A 16,542-nucleotide genomic window follows, 5' to 3' on the forward strand; every position below is an offset into this window, starting at 1 on the left:
GGTTTAAGTACACAATTGGTTCCGGAAGTCTGTACTTAACCTGAAGCGAACGTTCCCATTGAAAGTAATGGAAAGTGGATTAATCTGTTCCAGACAGGTCCGCCGAGTACTTAAACTGAAAGCACTCAAACCGAAGCGTACTTAAACCGAGGTATGACTAGTTGGTTGCAGCTCATGCAGCTTCTTTTTGGAAGTTGTTGCCCCTTTTGAAGATGGTAACAAGATACGGGACAAACCACTGGTCCACAACCTTCTGGAACTGGTGCTGCAGGGCCCACAGTAATGCTAGACATGGCCTGTGCTGTTTCTTTCTGGGTATTTTTGTGGTGAGTAAGCAGGCTGGGGGATGCTCAAGAATCTATTACAGGCCGAGTCCATTTGTTTCATATAACTCACAACTAGAATTTCTCAACAGCTCAGGAGCTTTCCTAGCTGTGGCACCACCTCTGTTTTTACCTCTGTTTCAACTTCGTCATTCAAACCACCAGTCAAGAAATAGCCAAGTGTTTGTTAGACAAAACTTCACAACCATGGTAGCGCAGTAGGCAAAGCAAGGTGGGGAAGATCTGCTCAGCAGCTTCTGTGGGTGGTGCAAGATTCTGGTTATAACAGTGGTTTGCCAGGGTCCAGGTTACAATGTGGAGGTAACCAGGAGCCACAGATAAGGGATCGGGAACATCAAGCAGAGTCAGAAGTTGGTCAAGTGCACCATATTTAAGAAGCAAGTCTCTGTAGCTGCGATATTACCTAAAACCCACACAGCTTGCTCACGGAAGTGTACCTGTGGAGAAGCCAGCAGTTACTGTTCCACTATCTCCTACAGCTGATGTCTGTTCAGATGTGCCAGAGGCAATGCTGGCTAGTGCCCAAGCAGATTCATATTGATTCTCTATCCCAGCAAACCCACCGTGAAAAATGCTTTTAAGCTGTCTGCCTTGCGGGGGTGGGTGTCCCACTCAGCACGCTGGCTCTGGAAGGCTGGAGATGCTCATGCAGGGGCAGTTCCAAAGAGGCAGTTTGTGTATATGTATATCCGTCTCTACATATACGGCATATATGGTTCTTGGACAGAACCGTTGCCTAAGATGTGACTGTGCTGTATGATTGCTAGCTGGTGTGGCAATGTGGAAGGCTGAACTTAAGACTGGAAGAATGGGAAATTGAAGCTGACATGTTTGCTCATCCCTAGGGAGGGGTAAAGTTTTATTTAGGGTGAATAAAAATAAATGATTTTTTAAAAATAAATTAAAAAACGGATTTTTAAAATGTAAATCGGATTTTTAAAATAAAATGCTTCTGGAGGAAAAATATTTCTAAAGATAGTTTTCTATTTAAGTTACATTGTAGTCCAAAGGCTATTCGTCAGGAAATAAGGATTTGTTTTACGTTTTTCATGTGTGCTAAAACTCTGTCTGTTTTGTTTTTTTTATAAAAAAAACCCATTTAACCACATCAGTTAACAAACATGGATACATATGCTATAAAGTTATTGCTTTAGTTAAGTAAATTGTTTAAATTATTATTAAGGAAATGCTTATTTTCCTCCTTCCAACAGCAGAAAAGTTGTCCAAATATAAACAGTTAACTTATTAAACCTCGCAATAATTTCATAATTATTTGTCTATGTATTTCTAACAGTATAATCAAATCAGTAATTTTTGATATAACTGTAAAAACTACTCTGAAAATTTATTATTCCAAAAATGAAACCTTGATCTGGTTGTAAATATTAAGATTATACCAGCAAGAGTGAGTCTTTCTGTAAAAAAAGAGAGAGATTTAAACCAATTCTTACTGACTAGTGATTTAAATTGTGATTTAAATCGATTTGATTTAAATCAAATCCACCCTGGTTTTATTGTTATTTTTAAGGAGGAGAGGAATGACGCCATGCAGGTGCTGTGTGGGGGAACTTGCTTGCTTTCTCCAGTTCACAGATGACTGCTGCTGATTATAATGTAATGCTTAATAATTCTTGGGGAAGACCTCTGAGGAAACCTTTGGGCAGGCCTGTAGCATTCGAGAAGAGGAATTTCCTGTAAGGCAATGGATCCACTTGAGCTTGCTGGCAACTTTAAGCTGCAGCATTTCCGATGAGTGGAGGAGTCTGGAGAGAAAACCCTCTCGCCCTGTGTCTTAATTGCTGCTGCTTGAAAGCAAGGAGCGTGGCTAAAGAGCTTGTGAGTGGTTGACAGGAAAGGCTTTTTTAAAAAAAAAACATTTGAGATTGCCAGAGTTAAATACATCTCATCTGTACAGAGCTCTGCAAGGTTGGTTTGCATTTCCTTCAGGAATGCAGCAAAGTATCTATAGAGGCTGCAAATGTGTTGTGTTGTGGCCTAGAGATTGAACTGTGAACCAGGAAGTTGCTTGGAATAGAAGGTAACTCAAGCAAAAGGCATTTGAACATAATTCTGCTCTTAACAGCTGTATCGGCTACATATGAGCTACCGTATTATGTTAGCTCTGCTGATATTAATGGTCAGAACCCATCAAGCTATTGTTTCCCCACTGACCTATGAGGCAGGCAGAAATTCAGCAGATACAGCTCTTTTTTCTAACCTTGAGGCAGAAAAGCTTCACCTGCTGAATCAGCTGCCTGCCATGCACCTAGCTAAGAGCAAGGACTCCATCTTATCTTCTCCTCTTTACTCCTCTTCACCACCCCTGGCACACAATGCTTGGTTATAATGCATTTAAAATTGTACATACAGTTTAATTTTACTTGAGTGATTTTCAATAGCAACTGTGAAGTTTGGGTTAGTCAACTTTTTGGTGGCTTTAACAGTGGGTTTTTAAAAAAATGTTCATATGATTCTGAATTCTGGGCTTTTGGATAAGCCTTACAGTTGTGCTTTATTTTTATTTATAAAATTATTTATGTGCCACCATTGGGTGGGCATGGGCCTCCTAAGATGGCTGTCAATATCATAGAAACACAGTAGATACAATCAAAACTTGACAACAACAAGCAGCAACATCAACAGCTCTGGTTGCTAAACAGGATGGAGAAAATGGCTCTCCAGAACCAGGTAATTGGTTGATTGGTTAATTTCGTAGACGTTGCCATTTTGCAACAAGGGAAATTGAAACCTTCTGCAGGCCTGCATCTTGTCATGAATGTGGTATATCTTCCGCCTTGGAAGGCTGCTGCAACTTCTGCTTGCAATACATAAAAGAAGATCTCTGTGCAACTGCTGTGCAATTATGGGGGGTTTACTGGCAAACTTTTATGAGGAGTAGTATAATGGAGTGTGTGCCGGGAGAAGCAACATCTTCCAAATCGTTCTTCTGACAGCTGAGCACTAATTAAATTCACATAGTAGAAAAGTTCCGCTGTGGAAAATCTAAGGCAGGGAGGAGGTTTGTGGGAAACGAAGCAGGCGAGCCCCAACTATGAGCTTCAGAGTCATTTTCTTTCTCGTGTTTTCATTCTGCCCTCCATCCAAGGTGCTTCAGAGTGGATGGCTTGGAGCTCCTCTTCCCATCAGTCTTGCCTTCACAATGATCCTGTGCGGAAGACGTGGCTGAGGGGGCCTGTCTGTCCCAAGGCCACATATTGAGCTTCGTGGCTGAGGTGAGATGTGATCCTTCGACCCCCCTGGCCCTCGTTGCATACCCCAGCCTAGACATCCACAATTGGAAGTGGAGGCTGCCTTGCCCCAAGGTCACCAGAGCCCCATGCCATTTGGTCTGACTCTGGACTGAGCCATGAAGTTTTTCCATTTGCTTTTCCTCGTCCAACCCAAAGCAGCCACCACATTGGACGCTTAGTGGAGATGTGGCAGATAGGTGGCATCCTGGCAGCACCCACCCTCAAGCCTAGCCTGGGTCTGAGTTACAGCCATTGTAGCCTTGTTCAGGTGTTTGCCTGAATATCTGGCAGCTTAAAGTGGGGTGACGGTTTGGGGCCATGTCTCCCCAACACCTCTGCATGTGAAGAGTCATCTTCAGACCTTTGCATATTTAGCACAGAAGTCTGCAGGGGCTTCTAGGCACATTTGGCATGTAGAAGCTTCCCTGTGGTTCCTGACGTTGAAGAGGCTTCATGGTTCATTTTGTGCTGAACAGGTGAAGAGATATTTCCATGCACAAGGAAATTTGAATCATAGAATTGTGGAGACCACAAGGGCCATTTAGTCCAACCCCCTGCAGACAGATGGCCATCCAATTTCTGCTTGAAAACCTCCAATGAAGGAGAATCCACTACCTTCCAAGGGTCAAACAGCTTTTATGATCAGAAAGTTCTTCCTAATATTTGGTAGGAATCTCCTTTCTTGTAATTTGTATCCATTGGTTTGGGTCCTACCATCTGTAGCAGCAGAGAGATATTTGAAGCAGGCCATCATACTCCGTCTTCTCTAGGCTAAACATCCCTAACTCCCTCAGTCACTCCTCATGAGGCTTGGTTTCCAGACCCTTCATCAACTTGGTCACCTTATAGGGCTGGGTGATATCTGGTTTTCAGTATCACTATATATCACCAGATAAACATGGCAATATTTCGATATATCATGATGTTTGAAATAAGGCTGGAACTATGTAGAGGTGAATGTGGTAATGCCCTGGCAACTGCTACGGGTATAACTAAAACTGATAGTTTTTTATTTACCTTTAACAGTTCTGTAGGAGCTCAGAATTGGTTTACACCAGGCATGTCCAACCAGTAGATCACGATCTACCGGTAGATCCCTGGTTGATCCTGGTAGATCATGGGATCACCCCCCCAAAAAAAAGCTCAACAGCTCTGTGCAGGGCAATCCTCTGCACAAAAAGCTCAACAACTCTGCTCAATTCTCCCCTTCCTTCCTTCCACCCACCCCACGCAAACTCCTCCTCCCTCCAATGACAATGGGTAGATCACTGCCAGTTTCTTTATACTGGGAGTAGATCACAGTCTCTTGGGAGTTGGACGTGCCTGGTTTACACATACAGCAGACTAGGGTGCTAGGATGGTCTGTGTCAGGTGAGAAGGGAGAATAAACTTTTGCCATACATGTTTGTTTGGTTGTTGTTTTTTTAAAAAGCTTTGCAGGTAGAAAGGTAGTTTTTAACCCAGCCTCTTCCATTCTGTGTTAGATCTCTACTTGCAGGTAACTCATATATTCTTGTTCTTAAGGTGAATGTAAAAAAAAATGTAACTTTGCCCATCTTCCACCTTCAGATTTAATTGGTGCAACTTTTTAGAGCATATTGTGCTGCAATTCATGTGGATGAGGGCTCAGAGTTCTGAAGGAGACATTTTTGGGCTTACTTCTTTCAGCAGACCAAGCCGATCCAATGCTTCTGAACTTGCTTGCAGACTAGAAAGCAGCTCCCAGCCAGATTGTGCATTTACCTGGATTTGCTGTGCACTTTTGGTGTTCAAAAAGGGTGCACACAAATGTATATTTCACATACACTTCTATGTGAAATGTAAAATAGGCTGGGGGTGTGTGTATTCAAAGTGCATACAAGTTAGATGTAGACTTTCTTTCTCTCCTTTTTCTGTTCTTTCTTTCTTTCTTTCTTTCTTTCTTTCTTGTCCTTTAAAATAAAATTTGCACGAGCAGCAGCAAGGCTGAAATGGGATGGAGTTTCTGTGCAGCCACAGTCATTGCAGAGACATGAGTCTCACACCACACCCCAAGGTGTTTTAGTCTAGAGAAAATGTTGTGAGAGATGCAGAGCATGGTGTCTGGTAACCAAAATGAGGGAGGGAGGGAGGGAGAGAGAGAGAGAAAGCTGTCCATTTAATTAGGCATGGCCAGTTAATTGCTGCTGCTTGGTCAAAATAACTGACCTTTTAAAAATGGAATTAATCTGGCATCTGCTGGGCAGAGGACCATTTCATCCTTCCCTGTGGTATGTTATGTCGCTAATTGCTAACTATGATTTACTTAGCTGGCTTGTACTTGAATTAAAACACAGCAGACGTGTGCAGTGCAGCAGAGTAAGGCACATCTCTCTTCAGAATGTGCTACGCAGGGATGGATGTTCTCATGCTCTTGTATTAGCCTTGGCAAGGCTGACTTAGAGTACAATCATGGCCGTGAATGCTGTCATTTTCTGGCACCTAATGTCTCCAAAAGATTCTTCTGAAGAATCCCAGCTCGTCTGGTGTCTGTCTTTCTAGCCAGGTGGGTAAACATCTGGTGTCTGTCTTTCTAGCCAGGTGGGTGTAGCCAAGGGGGGCAGGGGGCAGTTGCCCCTCTATATCAATCAAAATCAATACAAAACTGAGCTTCTGCCCCCCCCCACAAAAATCCTGGCTATGCTTGTGGTAAACATCCTCTTTGCATTTATTGCAGTGGTTCTGAAAGTGGGCTGTAGCGGCTTGTAGCGCCCTCTGGGGAGCATTGGGATTGCCTGGGGGGTGCTAGGAGAAGGCCTGGGCTATGTGCTGGCTGGGCCTGATGGGAATTGTAGTCCAACAACGTCCAGAGGGCACCACATTGGCAAAGGCTGCTCTGCTGGTTCAGTTTCTTGTGAGCAGAGAATACCAGAGATTTGTGGTGTTACCCTTTTCATTTGCCAGCAGATGCATTGAGTAAGTTTGCCATCAGGAGCCTCACACCTTATTCTTAGGAACACAGGAAGCTGCCTTAGTCAATCTCAGTATTGTCTACACAGCGCAAAGCTTCCAACATTTCTCCGATGAAAATAGGGACGTCCGAAGAAAAAGCGGGACATTCTGGGATGGCTTCTGTAAATCTGGGACTGTTCCTGGAAAATAGGGACACCTGGAGGATCTGCACTGGATGGCTGGAGTTCTCCTGGTTTCTCCCAGCCCCACCTGGAGATGCCGGGGGTTAAATCTAGGGCCTTTCGTAGGCAGAACAGATGCTTGACACTGACACTGCAGACACTGCTTGTAGAAAAACACCCTCTTATTTCTTCACTGGCCAGAATTCCATTGTCAAACTGTTTCTTCTTGAGAGGCTGAACTGATAGTGAGGTGGGACTAGTCCTACTTGGCTACTTGCCTCTGTGGTTGCATCCAGTCAACTGATTCATCCACTTTTGTTTGCACAAAATGTCTGAAGAGGTTAAAGGACATCCACTGTTTTATTGAGTATACATTCTGGTTTGTTTCATGGTGAGCTTCATGTCCAGCCATTATCACTCCACACTTTCCTGTACACTTTTCTGTCACTCTCCCTCCTGCAAAATGTTTTGTTTCGTTTGCTTTTGGAAGCAGGTTTGTTGTGCAAGTTCAAATCCACTTAAATTGCACAATGTGCATTTGTGGGTCCACTCTGCAAATACTGACGGCCTACAAGTGTCCTGTGAGCCTCTGATAGCTAATCTGGTGGCAGACAGATGTTCACAAATACTTTATTGGTGTTGACCTTCCTGGAGCAGATGATGTTCCAGGGCTTGTGAAATAGAACAGGTTTGTTAGAAATACTAGCCAAATCGTATACGAGATGCTGAAGGAGTGTTGGGATTTACTTTGAGGTTCTTCCTTGCAGTGCTTGTGGAAGCTTTAGAAGGCTGTTTGTCCACAGCTCCATTGCTTTGTTTGTTTCTTTGCTGGATTAAGATGGCTGAAAGGCAACCCATTTGCCCTTCTTCATTACCACAGTTCAGAGATGATAGGCATAAAGTACATGGTTTTTTGACAGTGCACGGCACTTCAGAGCAAATTGCCAGTTTCAGTCAGATGTATGCAAGTGAAGGAGGCCAATTGTCGTCCATCAACTTAATCGCTATTGGGATGAGAGTCGAGAGCAAATGCTATAGATGTAGCAAATGGAGAAAAGACTTGATAATCTTTTTATCCAAACTTCTCTCTCTCTCTTTCTCTCTTTCTCTCTCTCTCTGTGTGAATGTGATGAATTAATCAATTTGTACCTACTTGAGCTGCATTTCAACTGAAGATGAGAAGAAAAGTGTAGTTAAGGTTGAGCTAAAGAAATCAAGGAAGCAGTGACATTTCAGAAGGTATAATGAGGAAGAGAGAGAGGTGGGAAGAGAGTTCTAGCTTATCCATGAAGGTCTGGTATTCAGTCTAGACACCCCGAGCCCAGTTGCTCTTCTAGCTTCCTGGCCATCTCAAGAACACCCCACACGTTGCCTTCTGAGATCCAAAATCAATTGATAGTATTTGCCCACCGGAAGAAAATCCCCTTGTCCTCTGATGGCACCATAGTCTTCTTATATGGGCTTGGTGCTCATGAGTGTACCTACAGAGCTACTCGTCTGTGAGCACTATGAGCCTAGCAGAGCAACAGGAGGGGGTGGGGGGGTATTGTGCATCCCAGCATTCCTCCCAGGGCTTCAACAGCCAGCCACAAAAAGATCCAAAAGCCAAGCTCTGTGGAGCAGCTGCTAGTTCCACTGCTAAACACTCAAGGAAGAGTTCAGAGGGCACTGGGGTGGAAACTTAGAGGTTTTAATTGATGCTCAATTTTCCTATGTGAACTGCTTTGAGACCTACTTCTTGCACAGAAATTTGTGGAAATTGCATTTCTTTTTGTCTACTAGGCCTTTGAGAAAAGTGGGCAAATATCTGAAGTGCCTAAACACGTCCCCAATGCTACCATACGTCTCAAAACTGGACTTATAAGAATTGAGGCCAGAGTATGGATCACCACACTAAATTACTGGCTAAGATTAAGCTTCCTCCCGTGTGGCCTTGCTCCCTTAACTATTAAGGACGGTTTCCAAGTGACATGTAAATGCACAGTGATAAACATAATGACAACTCTAGGCTTCACCCCGCAGATCCTACTCAACATTGGGTATGAAAAAATAAATAAATCTTGGCAGCTATGGCATGCAACCTCCCTAACATCTGGAAGCCAGGTGATGGGTACAAACCAGGCAAGCCACCATCTACTTCCTGGGTGTGCATCTGATTCACTGCTGTGAGAAGCAGAGTGTTGGATCAAATGTATCTTTGAGGGTGACTGTGCAGAATAGCCTTCCCCAACCTGGTGCCCTCCAGAAGTTTTGGACTCTCTCTTCCCATCTGCCCCAGTCAGCATCTGGAGGGCCCCAGGGAAGGCTGCTTTAGAGCATCTTCCTGATAGGCTAGGACACATGGGTAAGGCATGTGAGAGACAATTTTTTTTCAGCTTCAGTTGGTGCCAACATACAGGGGTAGATTTAAGCAGACTTGACAGATGTGCAGGCAACACATCAGATTGTAACAAATTGCTTCAAAATATGCCTTATTCATGTCAAGGGAGGCATGTTATTCCTTTAATGGTGGCTATGGTAGAATTATTCTTGTAAAGAACATTTTCTCTTTTTTTTTAAAAAAAAAATATTTTTATTAATTTTCCAATTAAAACCAATTATATCACATTCAATATTTCAAATTATACACATATATATATCAATCAAACCGAATGTTATGCCAAATCATCTAAAAAATTTTTTATTTGGGTTCCCATGCTTCAAGAAATTGGGAATTCCTCGCAACTGTCCACTGCCGTCTTTTTTCTAAAGTTCAAATCGTCCTCCAAGTTCATAATAATCCAGATCTTCCCCTTACAGTCACATAGATGTTTTCCACTTTCATCCGATTGTTTCCCAGCCGCTGAGATAAATATCAAACAACGTTTCACAGATGTTCTTTCTCCTGTGTGAGTTAATCAGTCCAGCCTCCCCATAAATCTTCTTAATGGAGCTCCTTGTTGCGTCGAAGCAGCCCGAAGCAGCGCCATCTCAAAAAGCTCAAATCACTTTCGCTTTCTCTCATAGCCATGAAGATTCACGATCATTATAGAATTTACAGCTTTTTCAGGCAGGAGACCCACATCAAACCATAAACTCTTGGTAAATTAATGGATCTCCTTGCCCTATAGCTGAACTTAGCTTCAGGTCGCTGCTCCAATTTAAAGTGCGTCACAACTCATAAATCCTCCGAGCGCGTCCAGAACTCCTTCCGCCCAACTAGGGGGAGGCTTTTCTCATCGGCAACTCCACATCTTTAAAAAAAATATGCTCAGTAACAACAGTTATAAAGTTCAACTCACACAGTCTTTTGCTTCTCTTTCACTCCAAACAAGCCAGGACATCGCGTCCGGGAAGGTACGAGGCAACAATATGAAGGGGAAAAAAAATAAAAACTCGCTTCCCTTATCGCTCCGTCCCCATCAATCCTTCTTCCAGATGCAGTACAATCTTTGACTCCTCTCCTTTCAGCAGCATAAATTTCTCAGCAGTAAACAGCGCTTCTTCCCCTCCTTCTGAAGTATGTCCATAGATTTAAGCCTAATTATCTTCTTTAACCATGGAAATCCCCGCCATGCAGATTAGCGTCCGGGAGTCCTGGCCCTCGTAAGTGCTCAGCCCAAGCTCCCCCCACTCCAAAAACAGTCGGAGTGGGTCTGGGGGCATCGCGGGCCAGCGGCCCCTCTCCGTAACCCCCGGAGAGGGTAGGGGGTTGCCATTTACTCCCCTAGCAACCGCCAAATTCCTTACGAAGGTCAGAGAGATGGAAAACAGGTCCGCCATTCCTGCATTTTCTCAAAGACCAGCTTGATGTGTATGATCTCAGATATATCATCAGATAAACATGGATGGAACATCTCAGTTCCATCCATTCCAAGTTTTCAAACAATCTACCTTTTGTATTCTTGCTAAAGAACAATTGTAGTTTAATGCCTTTAATTGAAATGTGATAATGTTGGTGTTCCCAATGCAGAACTTATCATAGAACTCTCTCCAAGGTGCCCATCCCAAGCATGCTGTGTGAGTGTTTTGCAAGCACCTCACATTGTTTGCACTCCACTTAATATTTCCCAAATTCAAAAAGTTCTCTCATTGCTGTGAGTGACTGAGGGTGTTCCAGCACTGCCTTTGCAACTCTAGCACTCCAGGCTTAAAGCCACAACAAATTTCAGGGAGACAGAATAAGCCAGAAAAAGGGATGGAATGAAAAATGTGTCACACATTGCTGATGAAGCTGATGACTGTCCTGAGTGCCAGTTGCAATATCCAGGAGCTGGGGATGTCCTGCCATCTCTTAAACTGGGCGATAATTTTTGCTTTGCTTTTGAGAACTGGGCAGCAAGCAAGCTGTGAATATGCCATTAATAAGAGTAACGGCTGTAGCCTTTGGGAAGCTAATTAACTGTTCTTTTTTCATCCCATTTTTTTTATCAAAACAATTGCTTCATTAACCTTCTGGTTCATCCTTTTAAAATATTTTGTTTCCAACCTTGCTGGAACTCTTCCCTGCTCAATGTTGAAGCTCCAATAGGTCATGCAAAGTGTTGAACAAAAAGCTAGCACAGATGCACATTAAGGCTGCAGGGTTGTTTGGGCGGGTGGGTAGGTTATTGCTGTGCAGTGTGATTCAGGTTTTACAGGAAAACGTCCCAGTGCAAATTGCATTGAATGAAGTCTCTCCCCCTCTGCTGCCTCGCCTTAAACAGTCGCTTCCTGGAACCTCCCTTGCAGGGCTGATACATTTCCGTGTCATGTGGCCAGCATGACTAAGCCGCTTCTGGCGAACCAGAACTGCGCATGGAAATGCTATTTACCTTCCCGCCGGAGCGATCCCTATTTATCTACTTGCACTTGACGTGCTTTCGAACTGCTAGGTTGGCAGGAGCTGGGACCGAACAACGGGAGCTCACCCTGTCGTGGGGATTCGAACCGCTGACCTTCTGATCGGCAAACCCTAGGCTCTGTAGTTTAGACCACAGCGCCACCCACATCCCTTTTGACCACCAACTTCAAAAGAGGATTAGGCAAACCCATGGAGTGCAAAGCTATCGATGGCTGCTAGCCACAGTGGCTCTGCTTTGCCTCCATAGTCAAACGCAACCATGTTTCTGAATACCTGTTGTTGGAAACTACAGGAGGGTGAGGGCGCCTGCACTTGGGTCCTGCTTGAAGGCTTTCCTTTGGGGCATCTGGTTGTCCACTGCGAGCGTAGGATGCTGGACTAGATGGGCCATTGGCCTGATCCTGCAGACTCTTCTGATGTTCTTAATGGCATTCACTCCTGAAGTCCTGTCCTATTTTGAGTGACCTGCAGTCTTGTGACGGATGTTTCCCCTTCCTCCTTTTTGCAGATTATTGGCCTCGTGATTCTGTGCATTGGCATCTATGCCGAAGTGGAAAGGCAGAAGCACCGGACCCTGGAAGGGATCTTCCTTGCACCAGCACTGATTCTTCTTCTCCTCGGCATAACAATGTTTGCCGTTTCCTTCATTGGGATGGTGGGCTCCCTCCGAGACAACCGGACGCTGCTGAAAACAGTAAGGCTGCTTCCCCCCTTCCTCCATTCCTAGAACTCTTCCAGCTCCAAAGGTTCATGGTGCTGATGAATAAGAGGCTACCATAGCAGCCCAGAAAGCAACTTTGGGGATTGTAGAGCCATAGAATTGCAGAGTTGGAAGGGACCCCAAGGGTCATCCAGTCCAACCCACTGCAATGCAGGAGTCACAGCTAAATAATTCCTGATTGCCATCCAACCTCTGCTTAAAAACCCCCAATGAACGAGAACCCACCACCTTCCATGGGATTCTGTTCCACTGCCAAACAGCTATTGCCATCAGAAACTTCTTCCTAAGGTTCAGTCAGAATCTCCTTTCTTGTCATTTGAATCCATTGGTTTGGGTCCTCCCCTCTGGAGCAGAAGAAAGCAAGCTTGCTCCACCTTTTGCGTGATAGCCCTTCAGAGATTTCATGGTGGCTGTCATCTCAGACTTCTCTTCTCCAGACTAAACATTTCCAACTCCCTCAACAGTAAGTAGTTCTCGAGTTGAGAATTTACTACTGCTCCTTCCCTCTGATATAAGACAGTTCTGTGGGCACAGAGAGGGGCTGCATGGCCCAGGTGTTGACAGGCGCCATATGCTCAGGCAATATTGCACCAATTCTGTTTGTATAAGAGGCTATCTGTATCCTACCAGGTCCAATACATACTGCTGCTGGTTACATTTATGGCCCCTAACAGTTTGGAGTCAAGTTACTTGAAGGACCCCCTTCACCCATGTTAAACCTGCCAAGATGGTGATGTGGGAAGGGAGGGAGAAGTCAGGCTGTTGAGCACGAGAGATTCAGCCTTTTCCGTGGTAGCCCCATGGCTGTGGAGCTCCTTGGCTCCTCCTTGCTGTTGTTTAGGTGGGCTCTAACAATGTTTCTATTCATTACTGCTTTTAGCAAAGGTGTGGGAAAAGATTCCTCTCTTTATTAGGCAGACAGGGTGATGGAACTAGGTTTTGGAAGTGAAATGTTTTACTGTTGCTATTTTATTGTGTTGGTTGATATTTTATGTGGTTTTATACATGGGAAGATTTGGGGTGACATGTCATACTCCAAGTCTTCTTCTTCTTTGGCGATCACTCGTAGCCGAGTAAGATTGTCTTCCATAAACACGGTTTTAACAATGAGTCCATAAGTGACTGTGGAGGCCAATTCTGGATCTGCACATCCTTCCACAGTGGGAACATTGGTTTCCGGGTGGGAGTTGATCATGGTGTGGATTTGCCAAGCATGCCTTCCTCTTAGCACGTTTCTCCCTTGCGTCCTGAGATCAAGTGTCTTTGAAGCCCATGATACCTTTGGTAAAGGCTGTTCTCCAACTGGAGCACTCACAGGCCAGTGTTTCCCAGTTGTCGGTGTTTATACTACATTTTTTAAAGATTTGCCTTGAGACAGTCTTTAAACCTCTTTTGTTGACCACCAGCAATACACTTTCCATTTTTAAATTTGGAATAGAGTAGTTGCTTTGGAAGACGATCATCAGGCATCCACAACATGACCAGTTCAACGAAGTTGATGTTGAAGAATCATTGCTTCAACACTGGTGATCTTTGCTTCTTCCAGTACACTGATATTAGTTCGCCTGTCTTCCCAACTGATGTGTAAAAATTTTCGGAGACACCGTTGATGGAATATTTCGAGGAGTTGGGGATGGCATTTATAAGTGGTCCATGTTTCACAAGCATATAGTAAGGTTGGTAGTACAATAGCTTTGTAAACAAGCATTTTGTAAACAAGCATTTGCACTTCAATCGGGAGAAAGCCGCACTCGCAGAGCTCAGGCGATGCTGGATTTCGGCATCAACGTTGGCTCTTGCGGAAAGGTAACTGCCTAGGTAGGAGAAGTGGTCAACATTTTCCAATGTTACACCACTGAGTTGGAGTTGTGGCGCTGCAGAGAGGTTATTTTGTACTTGTTGGGGCAGCACTTTGGTTTTTTGGATGTTGAGTGATAGGCCAAGCTTTTCATAAGCTTCTGCAAAGATATTTAGGATAGTTTGGAGGTCATCCTCTGAGCATGCGCACACTACGTTGTCATCAGCATACTGAAGCTCTATGACAGATGTCACAGTAACCTTACTTTTTGCTTTCAGCCTGCTCAGATTGAAGATATATGATTTCTACTCTGGTGGGGAGTTCCCCTTCGACAAACTGTAGGATCATGGCAATGAAAATAATGAATAAAATTGGGGCAATAACACAACCCTGTTTAACTCCTGATCCTACTGTGAATGGTTCACTTTGAGAGCCATTGTTATCTGCGATTGTGGCTGTCATATTGTCATGGAGGAGCCAAATGGTGTTTACAAATTTATCTGGGCAGCCAATTTTCAGAGGACAGTCCAAGTAGATCCACTGAAATGGGTGGACTTAAGTAACTTGTATGATTGATTTGATATGGTGGACCTGTAAGCTGCCCCAGGTGCTGTGGAATATGCATGCCATCCTATTATGTTTGCTTCAGGGAAAGAGTTTGTGTGATCAGATAGTTATTTTGAGAGCCCTAATGTGCTGCTAAATTGCCTCACAACAGAAGCACCTCTAAAAGATGGGAAGCATCTACAGGGGTTTGCTTCATTGCCCACGTAAACCTCATTTGATGTGAATCTTAACTTATTTTCACTCCAAATTGCTTTTTGGCTGCAAGGGATGACTCTTGGATAAACATCTGTGGGGTTTCTTAAATGATTTTTGCATATGAAGTGCAGAGAAAAATATTTTAATTCTAAAGAAATTTAATTTCAAGAATTGGACAGAATGAGGGCTTCTTTCTCCATCTTCTCCCTTCTCATCCTTCAGAACTGTTTTCTGACTCCTCAGGAAGATGGGGGTGGTTTGAAGTGGAGGAGAGAGAGAGACTGAAGCTGATAAAAGAAGAAACTCAATCTCAGGGTGTGGGTTCGAGCCCCACTTTGGGCAAAAAAATTCCCGCATTGTATGGGGTTAGACTAGATGGTCCCTTCCTATTCTATTCTATTCTTATAATTTTTCAGGAAGAACAAGAACCGCCTTCAGAGTGTTGGGAGGTTTTTTGCGGGTATATTCTGCACTTCTTGTTGATGCAATAATAATGCATTAGGGACAAAACAATTAGTCAATATGTCTGAGCTGTTCAGTATACATCCAGCTCTATTGCACTGCATCAATAACTACATCAGTAAAATATTGCAGAATGCTCACACACACACACACACACACACACACCCAGTCTGGAGTGGCTCCATCTTCTCACTCATCCTACAAACTCTTTTCTGGCCCCTGTTTGCTTTACAACAAAGTTCCCCCAACCCTTTCAATGGGCTGGGAGCTGCTACAACTGGAAACCAGGCAGGCTGCCATATTCCCCCTGCAAAGTCTCGGCTGGAGCATGGCTGTTCCATGTTGTAGTGCTGTTCAGGTGAGGCAGGTGAGGCATTGTGAGGGAACTTAGTGCCTCCTGCCCACGTGAGCCGGGGGGGATGGATTATGCTTTAAAGTGAGAAGTGGGAGGGTGCCCCCACGTTTACCAGGAAGCACTCAACCCCCAACATTGACTTTTCTTGTCCCCCCCCCCCAATTCCATCACCTGCCTCCCTCTTCCCATTCTCATGGTGTCTTTGTTCTGCATGCAGGCATTTCAGAACAACTGGCACACACACCCCTCCCTTTGGTTTGGCTCCTGTCTGCTCTGTGTAACAGGGTGTTGAATGAAACAGCTGGCAGATGCTTCGTAGTTAAACAGCAGGGACAAAAGCATTTTTGTGGCTGAGGATGGAAGGGTAGCATTTCTCAGTGGCCTTTGTGGGAGGTCTATGGTTTAATAAAACTGTTTCATAACCAAGATAGCGGGTGATGAAAGATACTGCTCCAGGGCTAAGTGGCAGAATTCTGGGCTGTTTTGACACAGTTTGGGAACTGGTGAGTGAACTCAGACAGATAGTTGCAGCCTGATTTTCTTTTGTGGGCAGGTGCAGGGACCCCCCCCATGTTACAATAGATGTGAGAAAAGGTGCAGATTCCCCCCCCCCCAACCTCAGCAGCACCACCTACTTGTAATTAGGTGAAGTATTTTGCATTCTTTGGGAAACAGTTGCTGTCTGTCTCCACTTGCAACATCCTTGCTCTGCCTTAGGAAGTCCTCAAGACCGCCCAGTCTCTGCAGCAGCAAAAAAAGCCAGAGTGTGAGAGAGTCTGTTGATTTCAGAATTTATGAATCACTTAGCATTTAAAAAATACCTGCCGAGTGTACAAAAATTGGGTATAAATCATACTACAAATCATAAACAGTGTTAAAAACATGAAGCCAACAATAATTAAAAGCTGCAGCATTGAAATGGACCGATTTGAGAA

The 16,542-nt window shown here is 44.2% G+C and overlaps 1 protein-coding gene and 1 pseudogene across 3 annotated transcripts in view; one reads left to right on the top strand and one right to left on the bottom strand.

Annotated features, from left to right (window-relative positions):
* Positions 1 to 16,542, top strand: part of LOC118086970 (tetraspanin-15) — a 76,895-nt gene that overhangs the window by 10,584 nt on the left and 49,769 nt on the right. For all 3 annotated transcript variants that reach the window (XM_035119097.3, XM_035119098.3, XM_088671445.1), the window contains exon 3: positions 12,018 to 12,203. In XM_035119097.3, coding sequence (XP_034974988.1) covers positions 12,018 to 12,203 — 186 coding nt within the window. The remainder of the gene's footprint in view (positions 1 to 12,017; positions 12,204 to 16,542) is intronic.
* LOC148685227 (importin subunit alpha-1-like) lies at positions 173 to 4,349 on the bottom strand (annotated as a pseudogene).

Source organism: Zootoca vivipara, chromosome 6 (genome assembly GCF_965207765.1).
Source record: "Zootoca vivipara chromosome 6, rZooViv2.hap1.1, whole genome shotgun sequence".
NCBI classification, from domain to species: Eukaryota; Metazoa; Chordata; class Lepidosauria; order Squamata; family Lacertidae; genus Zootoca; species Zootoca vivipara.